Source organism: Python bivittatus, unplaced genomic scaffold (assembly GCF_059951505.1).
Source record: "Python bivittatus isolate LINGU-HERP-01145 unplaced genomic scaffold, Pbiv_v1 ctg000330_np1212, whole genome shotgun sequence".
NCBI lineage: Eukaryota > Metazoa > Chordata > Lepidosauria > Squamata > Pythonidae > Python > Python bivittatus.
In genome coordinates this window covers 59331124-59356796 of record NW_028277058.1, presented here as the reverse complement: position 1 = coordinate 59356796, position 25673 = coordinate 59331124, and the positions used below count along the sequence as shown (strand labels likewise).

The following is a 25673-nucleotide window of genomic DNA, read 5'->3' as shown; positions in this document are numbered from 1 at the left end:
CTCTGACACCAGAAATGGAGCAAGGTGGAAACACTGTCACCTTCCTTTGTTTTTGTGGGGGCACAAAGCAAGGAGTTCTTATGGAAGAGGGAAGAGCAAGAAAAGAAAAAGGTGCTGGAGCATTTAGGTATGGAAGGATCACCATGAACCTGAGAGTATACTCCAAGCAAGGAACCAGGATAGGGCAGCAAGGGGCTGGAGAAGAGAAGGGACTGCCATAAAAGGTAGCCCTTGTGTGGGATGAAGATGAAGGGCAGATCCAAAAGTAATGGTTGGGATGTCCTTCTGTCTTCCCAGCGTCCTTGATATTCAAGTCCCCTTTTTAGCCCCACAGACTGTGCCACAGCAATTCCACAGACCATATTTCATCAGATTAGCAGCTCTCACTTTTTTCCTCCACTCAGTTTCTGACCAAATCCCATTTAATAGATCTCTTACTTTCCTTATTCTTTCAAGAATGTCTTTTTATTCTTTATCTCATTCTTTCAAAAATGTCCTATCCTATAGACATTTTACTTCTCTTACTCTCCTTTCCCATCTCTGTTTTTCTACATAAACACACACATACACTAGCTTCTTTTCTCTCAGCATTTTACATTTTCCTCTCTTCAACCCACTCTTTCTTGTCAAGCTTTTTATATATACACTTTTCCACGTTCTCTCCCAGCAACGTCAACCAGACTTAAATCTCACTCAGCCAAAAAAATTGATCTGGGGAGATCTCTGGGTAGGATATTAAAGAAAGCTCAGAAGGGAAAAAGAGAAGTGGGTGGAAGACAAAATTACTATCCTCATTCACTGTGTTTCTGGATGGATCATGATCACAGTTCTTTAAAAAAAAACAAGAAAAACCTGCCCACTCTTACTGTGATAAAACCTTAACTATATCAACTCAAAATATAAATGCAATTTTTCCACTGATTCCACCCTCCAGTTCTTTCACTTTCCTGTTGTGTCTTCTCCTTCTGGTTCTAAACTGTAGATCAAGGATCTTTTCTTCTTCATTCTTCACAAAGCATCATAATCCTTGATGTTGTAAAGCCATAATTACAAATACAAATACGATTAATGAAACTTTCAAATGCTCTTAATCCTAGGGCACAAATCACACTGACCTGATGGTCGAACACAAGTTTGGGACCTCCATCAGCGGCCGTATCCTCACTCAGTAGCATCCAGGTATTTGTGTCGATGTCATAGCGATAGAAGTCGCTTTTCAGAGATTTGCTGTTCCTCACAGAGGAATCCAGGTAACGACCCAAGGTGTAGATCTGTCTTCGCTGGATGTCAATGCACATCTTGTGACAGGACCGAGCACTCGGACCATTCTGGAGAGCAGAAAGAATGGAAAACGTGTTATGCCTGTTGACAGGGAGACAAGCAAATACATCTGGGGTGGCCCACAGAGTCCAGAGCAGACTTCTTCAACAATAATACTGGAGATTGCAACTCTAAGAATTTCCAGCAGCCAAAGGCGAATAAGTCTAGGACTACACAGACCTTGGGATTCAGCTCTCTTCCATCGGTGAAACTCTCACAGAGAACTTTGGGTTCTTGGAGGGGCATATGTGTGATAGCACACAGAAAAGCATTAATTCCCTCTGGCACTTTTTTTTAGGGAAGCTGCTCAATCACTCCTACCCAAGAAACATCTTCAGATCTTTAGCCAACTGAAACTCCCTTTGGGAAAACCGGCAGAAAATCACTATACTGTTTAATGTAAAGGCAACTATTTTATTAGCCTACTGCTCTTCCCTGGTTCTTTGTGCAAGGCAGGAGATTGGAAACTCACTATACGGTGTTAAAATTTACAGGAACAAAATTTGAGGTGCAGAGGCTTTGGCAGAACAGAAACTCTGAATTACTAAAACCTGATTCAAAACACTGGAAGATTCACCAAGCAGAAAGACAAGTCCTTAAGATGAGGCACTCCTTAATCATGCTTATGTATAAATCCTAATATCCGTATCAAATTTTCCAAGGCACATGCTTGCAATTCACTTCAACGACCGACTCAAATGGAACGGCTCATTTCCTATAACTTTGGAAAACACCCTGGCAACAGCAGGCCCATTGTATCAACCAACTTCAAGACTGTGTGAGCAACAACCCAAATTCGACATTATGGAGAACACAGCAGGACCAATGAAATATTAAAAAAAGAGCTGACAAGAACAAAGGGGGCTTAGGGTGGACAATACCACAAGAGATGTATTCTTGGTCTGGAGTGACAAATGAAGGGGAAAGCAAACTGAAACTCTTGTAGAAAATCATACAGCCAGATGGGACTTCGGGAGGATCAAGCCCAATTTCCTTAACAACAAAAGAAATTTGCTGCCATGGGTAAGGGGCCATTCAGTGCTGTTTCAAAATTCTAATCAAAGGGAACTCACCCATTCTGAGATGTTGCACATAATTAAAAGTCTTACTTTCTAGATCAGCAGGCACAAAATTTTGAATGCAGAATCAATACAGTGCATTGTTTCCCTCTGCAAAATCTGTAGGGAGGGCTGATGATCTAGATGTTCCAAAAAGAAGTCACTCTTGTGTAATGTGACTGGACATCCTTGACTGAAGTCAGTAAGGCAATGTCTTGACTCTCATGCTAAACCATACCTTGGTTAAATGTAGTTTGCTATGTAAGTTACTACTGGCTGGGGTCACACTATACACTATGCCATAATCCATGGTTCAAACCATAATGGCTAGGTTAATATTCACTTAACATGCTAAGGCAACATTGAACAGATAAAGTTACAACTTAAGACCAAGCCTACAATACTCCCTGTTATACAACAGGCAGTGAACCTTACGGGCCTACAACTGCACACAGCATCACAACCAGCCTCAACTTCTAAGAAGCCGAAAAGTATCCATTACGAATGGTGACATGAACTATTGCTTGTGTAGTCATTCAAAATCTATAGCCAGGAACTAAGTAAAAAGCTGCAAAGAACATTCATTTAAGTGACTAAGGAATATCTGCCAGAAACAGACCTCACATTACTTTAACGGAACAGCTTCCCGTAGCTTTCTCTTAAAAACTGGATCTTCCACATTCTCTTGAGCATTGCCCTAGTACAGATGTTGATTCCATTTGATCAAAACAACCATTATTTCCACACAGATGCTCAGAATGCTTTGTTAGCTATGGAGCCACAATACTGCAATTTTTTTTCTTGCTTTAAAATATTTATTGCCTGGGTTGTTGTTTTTTTACCATCAGATGTTTTGCAGTTAAAATCAAGTATTATAAAAATTAATGAACTTTTAAATAGATATCCTAATAGCACACAAAACCTGGAGATCATCTCAGAACTGGCTTTTGTAGGTCATGAATGACAATCCAAACTCACTTGATCAAATGCACTCCCGGTGTACTGGCATTCAGTGCACAAAAATGTTCACATCAAAGACAGAACTGAGCTAGAAGCATTATTCCTGATCATTTTTTTTTTATGTGCAAAGATTTATTTTTGGAAGCATCTGATCAGGTGAACTCCACTGGAGTGCCAACTGGTTCTATTCAGACAGAACTTGATCGCTCTACCTGATGATCTGTCAAGTGAGAAGACATCAGACCCCATCAGAAGCACACTGAATGGAACTTCATTCATCTTCCAAAAAAATCCTGAAAAAACAAGTTTGAATGAACTTCCTCCCTGAACAGATCAGTCCATGGGGAACTTACTCTTTCTTCCACAGGAGCTGAATTAGTGCAATGCACAGGTTACTTACTAGAATAGGCTTTCCACAAGGTTCATACTAACAGCCAAGTCCGCCATCTCCATGAAAGTACTCAGGGTCAATGAAGGAACTGCTGACCTTTCCTTGCAGCTTCCACATGATGGTTTATTCCCACAAATGTTTCCACAAGCATTTCTTCCTGGGAATCATTCCAAAGCCCTCCTAGGGGAGTGTTCTGGCAGAACTAGCCCAAGAAACATCTATTCATAACTTTTTTAATACACTGCTGTTAAGACTGAACTGTAAAATACACAAGGCGGAGCAAAATCGTTTTTAGAACTCCAAAACAAAACAGAAAACCAAAACAGCAGCTTTGAAGGAGCAGACAGCCACTATTTTATACCACATGCTGGAGGAGAAAACAAGGAAAAGAAGAAATTAATGTCTTCTCCTCAATGCCAGACTAACTGAAAAATGTGCTGTGTCTAATTTACTGATTTTATGGCAGACGGATTGTGGGCTACATCATGCAAAGACTGTTTTCCTTAAAAACTGCTAAGCAGCATACTGCAAGAGATGTGTCTTAAAATGATATTTAAACTCTGAGGTAAGACCCACAGCAAGGCTCTGGTGTCCTTGACTAATTCAGTAAACAGGAAAGTTTAAACAACACAGGTCCAGATTGCACTGAAACTACACACCAATTTAACAGGAAGTTACATGCACACACACAAATTGGAGTGGGTCAATTAATATAAGTAACGTAGATAACTCAGTATCATAAGGGAAAGGGTAGTACTGATTCAAAAGATGGAATGTGCCACTGCATTACCTTCTCAAAAAACATTTTAGAGAATAGACTATACACACACAGTTTTGTAAACACAGATTTTTTTTCCCATCTTACATATAATCAGCAATATATTATGCAGGCCACTTCCTTCTGAGTAACAGAGCTCATCAAAGCATCTAGAGAAAGATGATATGGTCAAGGTATTTCAGACCTGGTTCATATGTAACCTACTGGGGCTTTGGCTGGAAGGAACCTGAAGGGGCAGGTCCATGATTTGGAAGCCCTCCTGGACTCACAGTTACTCCTAGATTTGGAGGTGGAGGTGGAGGTGGAGGCGGTGGCCAGGGAGGACTTCACCTAGCTTCATCTGGTTTATCAGTTGTAGCCTTACCTGCAGCAGGAGGCCCTGGCAACAGTCATTCATGCCCATCTTAATGATAATCTACTGCAGTGTTTCTTTATGTGAGGTTGCCTTTGAAGACTACTCCGGTTGTGGCAAAATGCAGCAGCCCACATGCTGGCAGGTGAGAGCTGCTATTACCATATAGCACCTGTCCTATAGGACCTGCAATGGCTTTCACAGGTACAATTAAAAGAGCTGGGATTGATCTTCAAAGTCCTCCCTGGCTTGGCTCCTATGTGGAACCAGCCCATCTTGCACACTCAGCCCATTTGGGAATGCTTCATGTTCCCCATGTACACAAGGTAAGAGAGATGGAGCTCAGAGAGGGTGTTTGGCCATGGTGGTCACCACCCTGTGGAACAACAGTCACAGAGGTTCATCTGGGAACTAAGCCCTTAAGATGGAACATTTCCAGAGGGCCTCTAAAGTGTAGTTTCACTGTTACTATTTTGGGCCAGTGTCTGAGTCTCTTTTTTAAAATGTTATTGATTTTCATTTGATTACTGCCGTGGTTTTATCATTGCCTCATTCTGATGTTGTATTGCACTGCATTTTTCGTTTTATACTTTTTATCTTACTGTAAGCCACAAAGATTTTTTTTAAATTAGGATTAGAGCAGTGTACAAATGCAATCAATCCTACTTCGAGGTAGTTGCAGGACAATGAAGTACAGCCTCTACAAGACGCGTCATTCAGAAATAAGCTCCAAACATTTCTAGTTTCTAATAAAAGAATTATTAGGCTACCAAAAGAGGGGAAAAAGGAGAGTAGAGAGGACACTGCTGGGTTTCTATGACCAGAGGAAGGTCAGCAGAGGACTTTTGCCTCTTAAATGTCTACATGCAGATCTTGATTGCTTATGGCCACAAGCCTGGCTTAAAGATGAGAATGGTTTACCATCGCAGAAAAGCCCCAGAGGATTTTAGTGTGGTTATAAAGACTCATAAATCCAAACACTGCCTCTGAGTTATCTCAAGAAAAGATCAAAGCACGTGGCTGCAGTTGGAAGAGTTCATTCCTATTTCAGACCCAGGAATAATAAAAAGGGGAGAGACCAAGAGGAGGAGGAGAACTTGCAGTATAGATAACATGAAAGATCCTCACACATTCACCTGCCTTCTGTCCTCCTGCTCTCCTTTTATCCTCCAAGCTCAAGTGTCTCCCAATAAGATAGGAGAGTGAGATGAAGGGATGCAGTCACCCCATGGAAAGGCATCTTGATTTCAGATCAACTAAAACAATCAGGGTAGTGGTAGAAGAGAGGTCAATTCCATAGCCCCTGTTTGGTAGGGTCTCATGGAGTCAGTCTTCTTTAACATCTACAGTATTGTATTGCAGAACAGTCTTTGCCATCCTGCAACCTTCCCAACATGCTGGACTGAAGCTCCCATAATCCTCAGCCATCACAGTCATTGTCCATGCCAACCAGGAAGGACGGAATTGCAACTGAACACCCTGAAAGCCCCCAGGCTGAGGAAAACAGCAATAAAAGTGGGTATCAAAAGTAAAGAGCGTGCATATATTATCTCAATGTTTTCAAGTTAACCTCAAAGATGAGAGCAAAAGTAGCTATTCTTCACCCCATATGGCTACTGTCTCCGGGATGCAAAAATCTGAACAACCACGAGGTATGTGCCAGTCTAGACATGGCTTCTTTAAGCAGTTGTAGGCTGGTGCAACATGCCTTTTGTTTTCATATATAATTTTTATTGAAGAAATTTTTAACAAAGTAAAAACTATAAAAGAAAATAAAGATAATTAGGAAAAATAGTAAATAGTGGAAAATGAAACTACAAAAGGGAAAGGGAAAGGGAAAGGGAAAGGGAAAGGGAAAGGGAAAGGGAAAGGGAAAGGGAAAGGGAAAGGGAAAGGGAAAGGGAAAGGGAAAGGGAAAGGGAAAGGGAAAGGGAAAGTTATATGGACTTATGGACTTTTTGCTGAAAAAAGAGAAAAATGAACTTGTGATTTATGGGTTTGAAGATTAGAAAGGGTAGCTTATGGAAAGAAGGAAATTACAGTGGTACCGCGGGTCACGAACGCTTCTGTTCACAACCAATTCGGTTCGCGAACAGCAGCGTTCGCAAAATTTTGCTTCCGTTCGCGAACTCCGCATTGGGTGATGAACAGGATCTGCGGCCATTTTCCCTGCTGACACACGTGGACGTGGCTTCCTGTAGGGAGGGGGACTCTCCCTCCAAACAATAACCGCCTCCTCACCCGCCTTCTTTTCCTCCACGCCAGAAGTCACCTCAAGCAAGGTTAGTGTTCTCTCTCTTCATACTGTACTGTACTGTACTTTGTGTCATATTTTTGTGGTTTAAAAAAAAAATACATATGGTTCAGAACGGATTAACCATATTTACATTGAACCTTATGGGAAAATTTGATTCGGGTCACGACCAATTCAGGTCGCGACCAGAGTCGCAGAACGAATTAAGTTCGTGAACCGAGGTACCACTGTATGATGTAACTTTAGAGAGAGAGAAGGCAAAATATAAATGTATCAATAACCGCTGTCAAGAAGATTGGAAGCCACTTCTTTATAACTCTCCATGCCCATGTATGGTTTGAGGACCTCTGCAAACTAATATTTTGGCTTAAGCTATTCTAATAATATGTGTCCCAAAGCAATCAAATGGACATAGGAAGGTAGTGCTTGAATGGACCTGAAACCTTTTTCTATGTGTGGAAAACAAGAATTAATGCTTTTTTACCCAAAACTTTATTCAGCCCCATGTAGCTATGTGTTGAACAGCAATGAAACTGAGTTTTTTGATATATGTTTTATCCCACCTTTATTTTTTTTTTATAAATAACTCAAGGGGATGAACATATCTAATACTCCTTCCTCTCCTATTTTCCCCACAACAACAATCCTGTGAGGTGGGTTGGGCTGAGAGAGGGACTGGCCCAAAGTCACCCAGCCGTCTTTCGTGCCTAAGGCAGGATTAGAATTCACCGTCTCCTGCCTTCTAGCCTGGTGCCTTCACCACTAGATCAAACTGGCTCTTCCTGGGACAATGATTCTTGCCATAACTTTAGAAGCAAGCTTTTAATCACACATTTGTGCTACAAAACTAACAGAAGAGACTCTCAAAACAATGCATTTTTAATGTGTTATGGGATGCTACATGCCCAAGCTTTGGAGAAATCTAACCAGGGATCTTCAGAGGGAAAAGGGAAGCAGGAACAAAGACTGCATTAAACTACACATTTTTTGGCTTTGCTCAGGACATTAAAAGCTACATAAACCACCCAAATACAAAGAAGCAAAGACATGGTGCATAGCTAGGAGCGATCACAATAAGGTATTTCTCCAGCTTCTAGGCCAAACCCAGAAGCTAGTACGTCACTATGAATTAATCCCAGGCTAACCTTTGCTATGCACTTGGTAGGTAACCCTTAGATATGCCCCTTCTCTCTCCTCAATATATATACCCATAATAAATAAATAAATAAATAAATAAATAAATAGGCTTAAATATATATCAGCTTTACAGGGTTGTTATAAGGATGATTGAGACAACATATGTGAAGTTTTCAGCAATGTACGGTGCAATATGAATGCTGTGGATGTTGTTATATTGTTTTATCTCCAGAAACAAGCCTTGTCTTATGAGGATGTACAAGGTTTTCATGGCACTGCCCCTAAGGGTCCAGATCAGAGGGAGTAATTATCCCGCTCTACTCTGCCTTGGTCAGGCCTCAGTTGAAGTACTGCAGTCAGTGCTTCAGACCCCAGTTTTAAAAAGACATGGATAAACTGGAGCAAGTCTAGAGAAGGGCTACCAAGACAGTGAAAGGACAGGAAATCAAGTCCTATGAGGAATGGTCCAAAGACCTAGGTATGTTTAGCTTGCAGAAGAGATGGTTGAGATTGGGCATGATCTTCAAATCCAGGAGATCATGGTCTTCAAATATCTGAAGGGCTATCACACTGCAGAAGCCTCAGACTTATTCTCACTTGCTCCAAAGGGTAAAACTACAACTAATGGGATGAAACTTCAAAGATGTAGATACAGATTAGACATTAGGAAGAACTTCTTGACACTAAGAGCTTCAATCAGTGGATCAGATTACCGCAGAGAGTGGTTTCTTCCCCCTCACTGGAGGTTTTCAAACAGAGGCCAGATAGTCCTCTATAAGGGATGGTGTAATGAATCCTGCAGTGTGCAAGGAGTTGCCCCTGATGGCCTCCAAAGTCCCTTTCAACTCTATGATTCTATTATCTACCATTATAGAGCTTCACTTTATGTCCCCAAATTTAAGCTATAGCTGTAACTGAGCATCTCCCAAACGGGGGGGGGGGGGGGGGAGGGAGAGTTTTATTTCAAGGTCCAGCTGATTTGAGTGCCTACTTTCTCTTTCCAGAACTGTTTTGAGTTTATAGTCCTTGTAGAAACAGTAAACATTTTCCTATCTCTGAGACTGTTCATCCACAGCCTGGCATATTCTCAACCTAATCTGGGCAATTCCATTACCACTGTTAGAAATCACATCTCTGGAACAGCCACAAAAAGGATTTTTTTTTCTTTTTTTTAAATGGGACCCAGGTAGAACCCAAAAATGGCAAGAACAGCTCACTGGATAAACAATTAGTTGAAGATTTTGTTTTTCCTCAGGATCTCAGCCTGCACTTTTAAAACTAGACTTGGAGGCGGGGGAAAGCATTATGTTTTGCATTTATTTGAAAAGGATAAAGTTGCCACACTTTCCTTCTATAAATTTCCCAGGAGATCTTCAATGTACCTGACTGTAGATGTTAAAAACAACTGCTGCATATTTAAATAAAAAGGATAGTTCTAGCAGAAGTTGCTTCATGAAGCAAATACGATTACACCGAACATCAACATCATCACCTTGAAAATTCAAGACATTAGCAATGATGTCACCCTAAATCCATCACTTTTTAAAAACTCACAGGTCCTAAGAAAGCTTCCTTCATTCCTGGGGTCAAGTGGGAGAAGCTCAGCCTTCTCATGTTGGGTTACTATTAATCCTTTTTGCCAGATCATCTTGTTAAGCAATGTTCTTAGACAAGTCAGCTCTTTTGGAGAACATTCCATCCCAAACTGAAAGCATCAGAGGTCTCCACTATACCAAACCAGCCAAGAGGGACTTTATCAGCAGAAACACTAACATTAGGCTTTGCCTTGTCCTTGAAGAAACATTTGCATTGGCATCCTGACAGAGCAATTTTATTCTACTCCACCACCTTCTCAAACTTTCCTGCAGCTTCCCTCTTATCTGAGGCATCCAGGATAACCAAAGCTTCAAATGAGCTCTTGATAACACCAGGACAAACTAAACCTATATTAAACAGATACACATCAGAGAGATGAGATTTAACCAATTTTCAAGATACCAGTGGATTCTGTTTTTATACATATGCGTGACTATGCAAATATGAAATCCTTTGCCTTCATTTTTGAAATCGCTCAGTCAGCTATGCTAGACACTATTTCTCTGTAAGAAGAACAAGATGGAAAAAGAGCCAATGAGGGATTCTGCTGCTCTTAAAACAAGCTGTCCTGTTACTCCTTTCAAATTTTGTTTTGGATCATGCTTCTCCAAACTGGTGCCCTCCAGAGGTACTAGGACTGTATCTCCCAGAATTCCCAGCCATCTTGAAAATTCTAGACCACGCTGAATGGGGATGGCTAATTCAGTTGATCAGCTGATGGGTGGGAGAGCTGAGTGCTGCAGTCCCCAACATATTCTCAAAAGTAATGAACTCCCAAACTTAAGAAATGCTTTTTATACGCATTCTATGTTTATAGATATGATCTGGCCACAACTTCAACCACAGGCTTGTAGGGATCAAGCAGATCATATTTCAAACTACTACACAGAAATATCATTTGAGGTCATCTTGTAAAAAAGTGGAGACAGTTCATCCATGTATGATTGATTTATCTAAGACCTCAAGGAACTTGCATGAAAAGATCAACACCTTTTTGCCTGAACTGGTCCATCAAGTTTCAGGTCTAGGGAGGGACTAAGTTGACATTTCTCTAAAGCATTCTCTAACGCACTGGCTACAATGAATCTTGTTTCTTGATGGTAAATGGCTTTGTGGATGAAGATAAGCCCCTGGAACCTTTCTGTCAGATGTTCTTCTCAGCATCATGCTTGGGTCCCAAGGCAGGACAAAAAGCACAAACCACGATCCTTATGATTTTAAAGACAGTATGGATGGTTTTTCATTTATACAACTGCATTTTGTTGATTATATATAATTTTTATCTATTTATTTCATTTTTATGCAACCCAATAGCAAGCTTTCTGCTTGTAAACTTAATTATTTACTTTTCTGTCTTCCAGTAATAAGGAGTTAAAACTTTGGGGAACCCCCATGCAAGATAATTTGGTTAGCTGGTTGGTAAATAAATGACTTAAATAGAGAGTTAAGTAAAAAAAATATAAAAATAAGGCACTCCTTCCTATTAGAAGAGAGCAACAAGATGACTTAATCAAGAACTTAGTCAACCTTCCACTCCCTATCACAAGTAGCCCATATCCATTGCCCTTAAAAAGAGAATAGTTTAAACTTTTCCTAATTTAGTCAGTCCCACAATATTCACTAGTCTTTCTCCCAGATAACTATACACGTTTTTTGGGGCCTAGTGCATAATGATAGTACTCTGGATTTCAACAAACATGTTAACATGTAGAAGCAAATGTTCTAAGAATCTACAGACTGTTCCTTTTAATGGCTTGTTCATGAACATTCTGCCCTTTCCTTTACAGGAATATTGGATCGCATCTCAATTCAGAAACTTATTTACCTAGTTTTGACTGTGAACTTTGTAGTTTGTCTCTGATTTTAATTAGAGATCACCAGAACGAATACCCTGACATTACCTTCTCCCCCAAAATGTCAAAGTAGGACTCTGGATTTTTATATCTATACACATACACAAAAATGCACTTGTGTTTGTGAGAGAGAGAGAGATGGCAGCCAGGGGCTACAATTTCCGCTTTGGGGGAATATTCTACTTTCCACATTTAAGGTTACTTGTGTGTGTTTTATTGGTTGTTTGTTTGTTTTTATTCTATTGTTATATTTCTATGTTATAAATTGCTGGGAGTCTTGCTGAATCCAGTGGTATACAAACATAAGCATAGTAAATGAAGCAAATAAGTAACTAATACACAGTGGTAATACAGCATTTTCAAGCATTTAAAGCACTTACTAACAGTATGTTGTTCTACAGCAAACGTATAAGGCAAGAATTATCCTCCTAATGCAAATTTTGCAGGTCATGAAGCTAGGAGAGTTGAGGGCACTAAGCACTACTCAAGGAAAGCTCATTTAAACCTCTTCCAATTCCTAGACCTCCAGACACTTCCCTGCTACCAACGTTGGATTTAGTTTAGTGCTTCTCTGCATAGATATTTGATGAAGCCCAGCACAGCTTGCTGGACTAAAGTCTCCAATTGATTCCAAAACTTCCACTAAACATGTTTTTTGCTTCATTCTGTTCTGCCAAAGCATCTTTGTTTATGTTCAGCAACAGAACAGCCAACATTTCTATCAACTATTATGAAAGATACTGGAGACTCAAAACGGTCACGACTTTGTATTCTCTTAGAATGCACAGGAAGGAGAATGTGAGGTTCTGACCTCCGTGCTTGCTCAAGGCATGCTTCAGAACTGTGTTATCTGGGCCAACACCCGGCTTGGATTACAATGCACGCTCCTAAGGAAACAAAGAAACTTGCCTCTTTTTCCGTGTCTCTGGATATACACGTCCACTGATTTTCCTTCACACTGTATGCCCAGAAGTCCGCCAGGTCTTGCGTCCCATCCCAGCCGCCAAACAAATATACTGTTTCTGATCAAAACATTAGAAAAAGGCATTAGCCCGTGAAGAGTAAGACCGCCATCGTAAAGCAAAGCACAAAACATTTCTCAGAAATTTAAAACTCTATTCGTTTGATATTTCTGGTAACTCCTAATGGACTTTTTGCTAAACCAGGACTGAAAAGATGACGATCTGTGGATTGTGTATAGATAGAAGTTAGGCTATGGGAAGAAGAGTTTTTTTATTTCTAATTTTAAAAGAGGGTGAAAAGTTACTACATTAGTTTATGCTTGGTGTAATGAAGCTTGGAAGCCACTTCGTTATTATTATCCTTTTTCTTTTTCTCTTCTCTTCTACTTTTTTCCCTTTTCCCTGCACCTTCTGAACTTTTTTTCCCCTTCTAGTTTAGTTTGTATTAGTTTTTACTATGTTTACTAAAAACTTCAATAAAATTGTTTTTAAAAAAATTAAAACTTTTTCAGTAACAATGAGAAAGTAAAGGTACAAACCATGAATAATGTCTTGATACGAATTCTAAGAGTACTTGGGGGAAAGACTCCTACTGAGTTTTATCCCTGAACATTCAAAAATGCTGAAGGTATCTGTAATTCATGCTATAGAAAGAATGCTAGCAAGTGCCTTAAATTGGCCAACATTTGAAGCGGAATTTTGATAAAATAATGGATCTATAAACATTCAAACCCGTGTTCCAGGGTATCCCTGCTACTCTCTCCCAAGTTCTTCAAAGCACTTCAATTACAATTTCTGTGTTCCTGTAGACTTTGAAGGGGTATTATTTCAGCCCTAAGCTTATGAGAATTGTGTGTTCAAATCCTCTTACGTTAGGGGCTGCGCAAATGGTGCTATCCAGGCAAACTGCGCTTACATAATCCTCAAGGCTTCCAACTATCTTCTCCATCCCTTGCTTAGAAAGAAAGCAATCAGAGGAAAGAAGAAAACAGGAATTGAGCCCAAGAGTCAAGAAGGACCAGTTCATGGAGGATACCTGGCAAACAGACAATCTCCTATTTAAAAAGAGCTTTATATCTGAGTTGTTTGACAATAATTCCTACCATACTGAACAGCAAAATATCAATTATCCAGAAGTGATAGGAAAATAGACAACAGTCATTTGCACCCACAACAATATCTAGCTCAGACTCACACATTCTTTTCATTCTCAATGTGTTTCATCTTTAGAGCCAATGAGTAGTAACAGAGAAGAAAAGAATGACATGGCTACTGAGAAAGTAGAAAAAGCTGAAAGATTACAAAGGTTGCAAAAGGCATCTTCTTAATGGAGTTTCTGTCGTAGCCGCCCTAAGAAACAGGTCCAAGTTATCTCCAGTCTGACATCCGTTCCTCTCAAGATACATCTTAACTTATGTCAGCTCCATTATACTGGGAAATTAAAACAGTGTACTAGACCTGCCCAAAAGGCTCCCAGCCAACATCATCCTTAACCTATTTTCTCAAGACAGACAAAGAGCAGCCATGATGCCACCTTTATTCTGTTTTCATTTCAAATTAGCACTTCTGCTAACTTCCCAAAAATAAAGGTAAAAGGCAGTCTTTTGTCTCCAGTGTGCTTTGTACTGTGTTCTGGAAAACTCTAGGAAGAGGGAAATCTTGTTAGAATTTATCATCAATGAGAGACAGACTGTTCAGAAGACAACTTCCCTCCAAACCAGACCTTGACCACCAATAACAAGGGAGCATCAAGTATCCTTTGGACCTTCTTGATTTGTGGGAATGACTGTAATCCCTTTATGGACCACAGACTCCTCTGAGATGGACATAAACTCCTAAGGTAACCCCTAAAGGAAGTTTGAATATTTGTGGCATTAGAAGTTTTCACTTTATTTTTAAGGATCCCCCAAAGGATTCGACCCCAGGATTCTTTTAGCAAAGCAGTTAAGCAACGTCCATCCAAAATTACCGCTGTATGATGCAATAAAGTTTCAGAGGGAGAAAAGTGATTAAAAAAAAAAAGAAGGATCTGGATATAACCTCTGCTTGCAACAGCTGTAATGGCCACTGTCAGCATCACCACCAAAAGGTTACCTTGGGTCATTAACTGCAATTACACTTTCTTTCTGGGCACTGGGTAGCCAGTGTTCCTTGCAAAGAGTACATCTCTTTGTGTGCCTAAATTCTCACAGCTTACAAAACCCACATTTACTACAATGGACCAATTGACAACCAAGGGAAGGGAAAACAGATTTGGCACATGCCGCATATCCTACGAGGCCTCAGACAAAACATCTTGCAAAGTCTAGAATGGGTACACCATTCACAAATCGGAATTAATCAGATGGGAAGGTGGTAGATTGAAAATCCTCAAGTGTATAAAGAGAATGTATTCCCACCAACATAAACGAAACTCTTAGATGGCACAGGACACAGACAGGCATGTTTGTTATGCGCTTTATTTTGCAATTATATTCTAAAAGACTCAGCCATCCCTCACCTCTCCACGCGCAGAATGAGTAAAACTCTAACTTTCCTATCTCCTGAGCTGATAGAGAAATTGTTCTCTCGAGGTGACAGTGCTATAAATAACAAAAGTTATTCTTGGTCCATTGTCAAACCTAAGAATCACAGAACAAAAGCAATCTCTGTAAGAAAGTATTATTTTAAACGCCTGTTTGTTCTACCATTTGCTGCTATTCCCGTGCCATATTCAAATTCTTGAAATCCACATTTTAAAGGTCAGAACATGAATCTTAAAACATCCACTCTACATATTCTCATGAATTCAACTTTTATATTCAAGTTTCCAAGTTTTAAGTTTCGTTACTGAACTATTTTTATTAGAAAGAACTTCCTGTTCTTTAACATAAAAGCCTTGATTTTGCTTTCAACTTCTTTCTATTCTTCTGAGCTGACGCAGTAAACAACGGTGCATTCTTGGCTGATACCTTCTCAAGTTACTAACAGGTTGCACAATTGTTCAGCAGAATTGCTTTGCTGGAACTCAGCTGGAGTTAGGCTGACACACTGTACTGAGCAACAACAAGCCAACCACCTTATGGCTTAGCATCATGGGTGAACCCCAAGCTATTGCCTCAATGGCTTGAAATAAAAATAATGATGATAATAATAATAAAAACCCTTGGCTCCTTTCATGAGTATCCTTAAAACTTTTTCAGGCAGTGTCATCCCATAAAAGGCTAATATTTCTTCACTTAAGCCTCAACCTGCTTCTACTATCTCCAGAGCCCAATTACCTCTAAAACATCTCTTTGAACAGTTCTTCTAAATGCATCGGAAACTTCCTTCCCAGCTTTTATTTCACTCTGGCTGCCGCAACTTGAAACTAGGCCCTGCAAGGCCTTTCCTGCTGCAAAAATGGCCTAGTAAAAATGTGATTGAGCATAATTCAAGGTCTCCTGAAAGCCAAAAAAAACCCCACCCTTTTTTTAAAAGAAGCTGCACTTTAGAACGCCAAACGTTATGGACTATGCTCACTGCATTTCCAGACTGCCTTTTAGTTGATACCTTCCCAAGGCAGTTAATATAAATTTAACCATTTACCTAAAAATAACAACAACAAAAAAGGGTTTAAAGGTTGTTTTTTTTTTTAATACTGATCCAGTCAACAGGACTACCTAATCCACCACACACTTGATCTTAGCCAGAAAGCCAAGTGACAGGACTAATTCAGCATAATCTGCTCTATCTTTTCCAACCTGGTTATCACAGAACCTCAGAATTGGAAGGCGCCATTTAAATAATAAAGTCTAACTCTGTGCTCAGAATAAAAATCCAAATTTAAAAATCCTCAACCAATGGCTGTCCAGCCTCTGCTGAAACACATCCTATGCAGGAAAGTTCACCATCTTACTGTCTGGAATTCTTTTCTTCACCTTCAGTGGGAACAAGCCTTCCTGTGCCTTAAGTCCATTATTCTGCGATCTGCACTGTGGAATGAGAGCGAACAGGTCTTGAGGTCCTGCGTGACATCCTTTATTTAAAATGTGCTATCATGTCCCCCTGTTACCTTTTTTCAAGGTTAACCAGACCTCAATCCTTCAATCTAAGGCTTAATTTCTAAGTCCCTATCTTCGCCAGCCATCTCTCAACCTATCCAATTTCTTGAATCCTTCTTAAAGTGCACTGCTCAAAACTGGGCATAAGATTCAAGATGGAGCCCGACCGAACTAGATAAAACTATTTCCTGTGGTTTGGAAACTATATTTCTGTTAATGTAGCCTAGAATCACTTTTTTATTTTTTATTTTTTTGCAGCTATATCACACACTGTTGGTTTTTATTCATTTCCAATTACAGGTAGTCCTCACTTACTGACTACCTTGTTCAGCGACTGTTTAAAGTTATGACTGCACTGAATAAGGTTTACAAATGGTTCTCAAACTTGCAGCTGTCACAGCGTTCCTGCGTTTACAAGATCACAATTCAGGCACTTCACAACCAGTGTGCATTTACAATGGCTGCAGAGTCTAGTGGTCACGTGATTGCCATTTACGATCTTCATAGCCGGCTTCCAGTAAGCAAAGTCAATAGGGAAGCCGGCAGGAGATTGCAAGTTGCAGTCACAGGACATTGCACTTTAAAACTGCCGTGATTCACTTAACAACCCCAGTGGAGCTGACGTCATAAGTCCAGTGCAGTCACATGACATTTCACTTAACAACTGCACTGGAATTGTGGTCAGTAACTAAGGACCACCTGTATTCCACTTACCAAGTTAAGTATCCCCTATCCTATACCTATGCATTTGAGTTTTGTTTCCTAAGAGAAGAACTTTGCACTTGGTAAATTTCATTCTGTTAGTATCATCCATTTTCTCTAAACTACTTAATGTCACTTTGAATTTTATTTCTGTGAGCTAAGGTATTAGCTGTTTCTACCTAATTCTGTATTATCCATAAATCTGAAAGGCATTCCCTCCACCTCTTCATTAAAGCCATTAATAAAAATATTGAAGAGAAGAGGACCCAGAACTGAAACTTGTGGCACCCCATTTGATACATCTTTCCAATTTCTTGAGGAACCACTCTTTGTATATGATTTTCAAATCTTCAGAATCTTTATTTTAGTCATTAACTAGCATAAAATAACATTAGAACTATAAAAAATTAAAGATTTTCCTAGTCTTGTCTATAAAATACGGAAAACTAACTAAGGATTAGAATTATCAACACAAAGCTATAAATTCATTACATTGCTAAAACCTATGTATAAAAGTTATGACATATACTAAATCTATGTAAACTATAATATAATATAGTGCAATATAAAATGTGGTATATATGTTAACATTTAAAGGCAGTGGCAGCAAAAATTAAAACACTAAATAACCAGAGATAACCAACAACAATATGAATATATAATCAAACCTAAAAACGATGGAAAAATAACTACAATTAGAATTACTAACACACACTATAGCCTAAAATCTTTTAGTAGTGCTTTTAAGTAAACAGATACGTTTTATTTTTCAATGTGAGTAATGGAAGAAAAGGCAGACAGCAAAAACCTATACAACAGTTGAAGGGCATCCTTGCAAATTCTCGTTGGCTCTGGGGCCAAGAGCAGTAAAGCACACGCAGTCCCTGGACACAGGGCCAGGCCCTTCTGATGGGACTGTGTGATAGTAGTCCCTTCAAGAATTCAAGAAAGGTCTATCCTACTGTATGGCCCTTGAAACGATCCAACCCAGTCTTGCCTTCCAGATGTGAGTCATGTTTCTTCCGTTTGGTTGTTTTTGTTTGTTTTTTGGGGGGGGTTGGGATAGAACACTTTGAAAAGCAATTCTTTTTTTCTTTTCAAAAAAAAAAAAAAGAAATATCTGTGACAGAATTTACAGAAATCGTTCCTTTCAGAGTATTTTTCAACATTTACTGTACAAAGAAAACCTATTCTATGGGAAAGCTATGAAGAACATCTGTGATCCAGATAGAGAGCTTTCACCCCACGTTCCCAAATTAAGGTACTTACAGAGGGGATATATATTAGTATGATTCTGCAGCCCTTGACCCTGAAAACTGACCTCTAATATTTAAAAACTCTAATCCAGTTTGTTGAGAAAAATTGTAGAATTCCAGAAGCCAAGCCTTCTAACAAAATCTGCCATGATGCAAGCCTGGAGGGACGTTATTTCCCATCACATTTCTCATGTTTGAATCTTATTATTTTAGAATTCTCAAATAAAAGCTCAAGTCCTATCACATTTTCTATCCACTAGGAGGTGCTTTCTAACTGCATCAGCAGTTACTGAAATAATGATGGTGTGTAATAATTTAATTCCTCTAAGAGATTATAACTAGAACATGTATAGTTAACTGGAGGAAGAGGGAGAGATAAATATTTGGTGGCAATTATTTAACCAAAAGGAAATGTGTCGTGCTTTAATTAAAGCTCAGTGACATTCTTCTTAATTTAAATGCTTGTGCATTATGAATATACTGAAAATGACATGACAGAGGTTAGAAGCAAGCATAACATTTTAAAGAGTTGTTTATTCTATTTCCTCACATTTTCAAGATAGCTTACAAGAAATGAAAATCAGAATCAACACAATAAACTGAAAAAAAAAATAAGCATTCAGATAAAGTATATGGTACATTTTAATGAATATCAAAATTCAAAGGAAGAAAGGGAAAAGAGCTTTATTACAAGCAGACAAATTGCCCTAAGACATCAAAACATCCAGAATTCAATTCCATTAGCAGCCTATTTGCACAAGGACCAAAGTAAATATAGATTACATTTTTAAAAAGTTATCATGGCTAAAATAATGAAAAGCAAAAAAATTAACCCAAGCCTTTATTCTATCTATCCAGTATAATTATTTTCTCCCCAAAATGAAAGCATCAAGTATGAAATAAACCTCTGAGAGAACTTTACCTTGGCCTTCAACCAGATATCCATCCTAGTTCATGACATCATGTCTCCAATACCACAGAAGAAGACAGGATGCTTGCCATGGCCTTCTTTGGCCCTGAATGGATGTGTCAAATCTAAAAATGAGCTATTGGAATAAATCCAAAATATGATTTCTTTAGATGTGGCACAGCCAGCCCCTTGAATGAGGCTCAAAAACAGCCTTCATTGGTTGAAAATCCCAAGAAATCCAGGCAATCAAGTTTATTTAGTTTGACTTGACGGATAATATTCCATACTCCATAATGGATCACTGGGCAAGGGAGCAAAAGGAGCCAGTCAAGGAAGCAGAAACAGACAAGCAAAGAAGCAGGTTTCCAGGGGGCAAAGAAGCAGATAGATGGACAAGAATAACAAGCGGTAAGGCTTGCAAAGCAGCCTTGCAAATCACCAAACTGAAACTGGAGCATCAGACGCTCATCCTGAAGACCTTGGTCCTGTTTGATCCATGATGTTTCTTTATTTACATCTGCTTTTGGCTAAGGATTACGCAGTATTTCTTTAAAAAACCCTAGAGTTATCTTTACTGTTGCACTGGGGAACAGGAGCATCCAAGGCTAGAGGTTCCTACTCTTGAGTCAGCAATAAGTTCCTGTTCATCTACCTTTTGCCTTCGTTCACCATTTTAACAGCTGAGTCAAACGAAAAATGACCAACAGAATGGAATCCTACATGCCCAAACCAAAAGCAGAAATATTTATTTAATTGTTCAATTTATATCCTGCCTTTCCTCCAGGACCTCAAGGCAGCATACGTAGCATCCCCTTCTCCAATTTTTTTCCTGCAAGATTCCTGTAGGATGGTTCCGGCTGAGAGCCAGTGATTGACCCAAAGCCACCTGATCATTTTTTTGTGGCTGAGGGTGGACTTGAGCCTGTTAAAAAAGCAAGAGAAGTAAGAAGGCTCACCTGTTTGAACATCAATGACCATTTGATGCCCCCCTCTCATTCCAGGCCTGCTGTCCTCACCATCACCTTGTTTGGATTGAACAGAACAAAACAAAACACAATCTATCATTAGTGGATTTCCCTCCCACCCATCTCAAGAACTTTAGCTGCAGCAAAGAAACAAAATTTGGAACACATCATTCCTGGAAAAAGACACACTATCGGTAGCCATAAGTAAAAGCCACAAGCAGAAGAGAACTGGGCGAGGTTAGCAGAGATAGAAAAGGCCTCTTAGCCCAGACCTCCAGAGAGCTGTTGCCTGTCAGATCTAACAAGCCTGAGCTAAAAGAACCAAGGATTCATTCAGTCAATTCTAATCACAAAAGGTAGTTGTATAGGCCTCTCTGGGCCATTGATTCTAAAGCCACAGAGCAGAACACAACAAGAAGAGCAACTGGAATGATGCCTCCCTCAGTGACCGCCCCATATGAATGGAAATTGTACTTTAATTTTATTCATTCCATTAAGGGTATAGTCAGCCAGTTTTCCATGGTTCAACAGCACAGATCTCAAACGACTGGCTGACTAATAGCCCTGCAATTGAATCTGGTAGCGTCCTGATCCCTGCATTTGGCACTACCTTACACATCAGGAAGGTCCTCCAAATAGCTCTCTACAAACTAGGTTTCAATACAGTACCTTTGGTGCTTTTGGGAATTATCTGACCCCACCGTGGTTTGTACTCCTGTTGACTGATGTACTGGTTGAACAAACCATCTGTTGGAAAGAAAAGAAAAGAGTTAAGCAGCCACTATCTTCCCAGCACATCAGAACAAGGCCAGTTTTGAACATTTTTCAAAACGGCACTAAAAACATGTGGTTAGCGAGCACAATATTTTCATACAAAATTAAAGCCTCATTGAGAATCTGAGAAAAAGGCAAGCAAGAGGCACTGATAATAAATAAAAACTGTGAATAGAGATAATTATGCAAACTTTTAAGACACAAAGCACACCAGATTAAGTAGGAAAGATCCTGTCATCTGCTGGGGGGAAAAAGGCAAGGTGACTGATAAGAAACAGGGGTGACTCATGTAAGGTCCACAGAGGCCAATTTCCTGGAAGTAAGAATCCTTGGGACATCTACTTTCTTGATTCCAGTGATTAAGGAAACTCTATAATAATTTAATGATATGTATTCTCAACTTTTCATAAGCCCAATGAGAAAACAGCCTTTTAGGAATAAGAAAGCTTCCACTCCATTTTCTTTGGAATTACTCTGCATCAAGTAATAAATCTCACAGCCCAGAGATAAGACAGAAGGATAGCTGCCTGACAAGGACCTCAACAGAAGGAGGGGTTTTCAGTCAAGTGAATGTAATAGCCTCCACCAAATCTTAGGCGAAATATTTATTGTGGCCTTCTGTTCTACTAGCCCCATCACTGCTACACTTAAATGTATTTCCACCGAGAAAACGTATGTGCACCCTGATAGATTTTCAGATCTTGTACCATTCCAGTCCCCACTAAGAAGAGATCACAGCAGCTTTGCAACAGCCCCAAATATAAAACACAAAAGCAGGCTTCTAATATCCTCAAGATTAAAGGCATTCTCACAACAAATCAATCAACATCTATCCAAGAAAGGTGGTCTGTACTATGGTATTTGTAGCCCACCTCAATTTCAAAAGACTCTGGAAAGCTGTATCTTTGGATTCCTTTTCTGAACTGCCACCCCAATGTTCTTGTGGCAATGTATCACTTCTATTATTCCTTCCTGGATTAACACAGAAAGGTATATGAGACGCAGCAATATACTGAGCCTTGCTGTGATCCATCTAATAGCTAGATCATCAACATGGCACCCACAGGAATCAATTCCAACATGTTCTTTGGAATCTACTAAAATCTCTGCTCCTTAAATTTATTTTTTAATTAAAAAAAAGACTAGAGACAAAGCATCATCTCCAGCATCACCTGAATTTTCAACAAAAGCTAGAGGCCCTAGGTAGACCTCAGAACCATTTTAAAAAATACGTTGAGTGGTTCCAGCCAAGAGCATTTACTTCTGGTAAATGGGAGTTTTGCCACTGGCCACACCCACTATGACAAACATTTTGTGAGAGTGCCTGTAGTATGCTTACCAGCCCAAAAAGATTGGAAACCCCTGACCTAGGGGAATATTGTCAGCTGTTCTCCAAGACATCAGGCAAGATTTTTTCTAGCCTTTCCTGGGGATACTGGTTATTGAATCAGAGACCTTCTGTATACAAACCTCAGGTCTACCACCTAGGACCATAGCTAACTTTATGTTTTTAATATTTTAATTTATGTTATTAATTTCAGTAGCTGATTAATGAAATGTCACTAACAGTGAAACCTTTCTGCAAGGAACTATTATTTCTTCTCTCTTTTAATCCCTATTCATGGTCAGAAAAGGAGTCAAAAAGACACAATATCTCAGTGTTTATACAAACGTTTTGGATTTTGGATTTCTTTATTTGGCATGCACTTATATCTAAATGCAGACAAGATTTATGTTCCTTGACTGGATTGCAATTGTTATCTAAAAGTAGGTCTTAAAATTAGAATTCTAGGTCTGTGACTTTGCTATCAACGAGGTGGAAATAAAGCAAGGTCTAATTTTCTTCCACCCAGGAGATCTTCCTGGGGAAAGGAGAGGGGAAAAAAGCACATACAGAAAGCATTAATCAGTGTTACTAATGAAGTCTCCCCCAACATGGTGACCTCCAGACAGGATGAACTTGGATTGCCAGAATCCCTAGCCAATACAGCCAGCAGTCAGAATCACAGGCAGATTCTGTGTGCTGAAACCCAACACATTTGTAAGGTGCCAGATTGGTAAGACTAGTCTAGCAGTTCAGGAAGTCAGTTGCAAGCTTCTACAACACTCTTCTAGCAAGCTGTCTTGTACATGTTTGGAGGATGAGATATTTCTGTCAGAAATTTGTCACATTTTGTGCCCCTAAGAAAGCTCTTCCCAACTCAGAGAACCAAAGCATAGTGGAGTGTGTTTGGCTTGGTTTTAAAAGCTGGGACTGTCACATGACACATCCCATAATGATTTGTATTATAATCAACGTTCCTCCTTTGCAGCTCACTTTTAATCCTGTTTCCCTTGCATGGGACATTAGACTTGAGTTCTTCCAGTCTTCTTTCCAGAAACATCTGTCTTCTGGCAGCTATTCCAGTTTCATTTTCTTTGCATGGCAACCCAACAAAGGCTTCTTTTGAAAGCTGAAGCATAAGGAGATTGACTGATCGGAAGAGGAGAAGGGAGACCTGGTTGAACTGTGGAGAAAGACTTTTCCTTCTCTTCCTATATCTCTTGTGCTTCTACACCAAGGTGACCAAAAGCACCGCTCCAACACATATTGACTGATCCACACAAAGAAGCCAGCCTGGGTCAAATAAGGATTGTCAATTAATTTTTCAGAAAGAAATAATAATGTAGAATTATGCTTCCAAATGGTTTTTAGAAACATTTGCCATAGTTGTTAGCAACAATGTCTCTGAAGCCCTTCAAAAGTATCAACATGGGACACATCTTTATTTCAGACAACAGGTAGAAGAGATTTTAGATATTCAACAAATTTGCACCTACCACCCAAACTGTGGAGATCAAAGCAGAGATGATTCAAATAAATCTCAATGGGATAACCCAGGCAGACAATACAATATTTTCTCCTTCAAGTAATAGGACGGAGAAGAGAGTTGGATGACTAAACACAAGTGCAACTTAAGTCCTTCAGCAAGTCATGAAAGAGAGAACTGCTTGAGGCTTGACTACTACTGAATTGTAGCCTGATTTAAACTAGGTTTCACCAAGGGTGACACTAAAACTAAAAAAAAAAAATTAAGAGAGGAGACGAGTACAAAGAACCTCAGAAATACAATCCACTGGGGTAAAAGTAGATTGTATTTGTAAAAAGACTGGCCATGATACAAAATGGTGGGGCAGGATGCTCAAAATCCTAATTCTCCCTCTCCCTGAAAAAAGAGTCATTTACATTCAGCAATGTACTCTAGCATTTAATAATTTTAAGCAGATTTCTTTAAAACTCCAGATATTCATAGTTGGAAACAGATGCTCCAAAGGCTTAAAGAGAAGTGACTATGAAGACACTGCAGGCTCTTTTCTATTGCTTCAATTAAAAACGAAAGCAAAACAAATCTAACCAGCTTACAAAGGCAATATACTTCCAAAAGGGTAAGATGAATATCAGGGTGATGATGCAGGTAGTCCTCACTTAGCGACCACAGTTGGGACCGGCAACATGGTCACTAAGTGAAACATCACGTGACCACGACGGACTTATGACGTCACTTCCCATTCAGTTGTTATGCAAGTCACCACAGGTCATTCAGCAAGACATCATGTGACTGAAACTTGCGATTTTATTGCCAGCTTCTCCATTGTCTCTGCTTGTCAGAAACCAGCTGTGAAGTATGCAAATGGTGATCACATGACCGCAGGACTCTGCAATGGTTGTAAATGCAAGGTCTGGTCGTAAAGTTACTTTTTAAGTGCTGTCATAACTATGAATGGTCGCTAAACAGGGCAGTCATTAAGCGAGATCTACCTGTACTTTTCTTCTTCTCACCTCCGTTCAAGGGAGTTTGACCGATGTATACATCCTTGCTCGCAAGAAATAGAAGGAAAAGAGAAACTTCAGCAAGATCTCCTCAAACACAAATACACATGCCATGCTTCTATTCCTTAATTGGGGGAGAGGGTAAGGAATCAAGACCCCAAAGCTCACAATGAGGAAATCCAATATATTGGTCTTAGGACAGCCAATCAACTTATCCCCAAGCTAAAGGAGAGAAGACAGACATTTTTCCATACAATATACCAGTGTTTCTCAACCTTGGCAACTTTAATGTGTGGACTTCAACTCCCAGAATTCTGGGAGCGTACAGTACTGGCCAGGGAATTCTGGGAGTTGAAGTCTACACATCTTAAAGTTGCCAAGGCTGAGAAACACTTCAATATACAATGCCAGACTGATATTGCCAGACTGATATTGGTAATTGCCATCTTCCGCTAGATGGAGTTAGAGGATTTGGCTGCCTCTATTTCAATGAAATATTGACAGCTCTCCTTTTAGGACATTGCTCACACCCAACAATATCAACTCTGGTATTTAATGAGCTGCTTCACCCA

At 39.6% G+C, this 25673-nt stretch overlaps 1 protein-coding gene across 2 annotated transcripts in view; it reads right to left on the bottom strand.

Moving 5' to 3' along the window:
• Positions 1 to 25673, bottom strand: part of MKLN1 (muskelin 1) — a 103315-nt gene that overhangs the window by 35488 nt on the left and 42154 nt on the right. For both annotated transcript variants that reach the window (XM_088141421.1, XM_007427177.4), the window contains 4 exons: positions 21186 to 21263; positions 20508 to 20573; positions 12609 to 12721; positions 1116 to 1328 (listed from right to left, as the gene is read on the bottom strand). In XM_088141421.1, coding sequence (XP_087997547.1) covers positions 1116 to 1328; positions 12609 to 12721; positions 20508 to 20573; positions 21186 to 21263 — 470 coding nt within the window. The remainder of the gene's footprint in view (positions 1 to 1115; positions 1329 to 12608; positions 12722 to 20507; positions 20574 to 21185; positions 21264 to 25673) is intronic.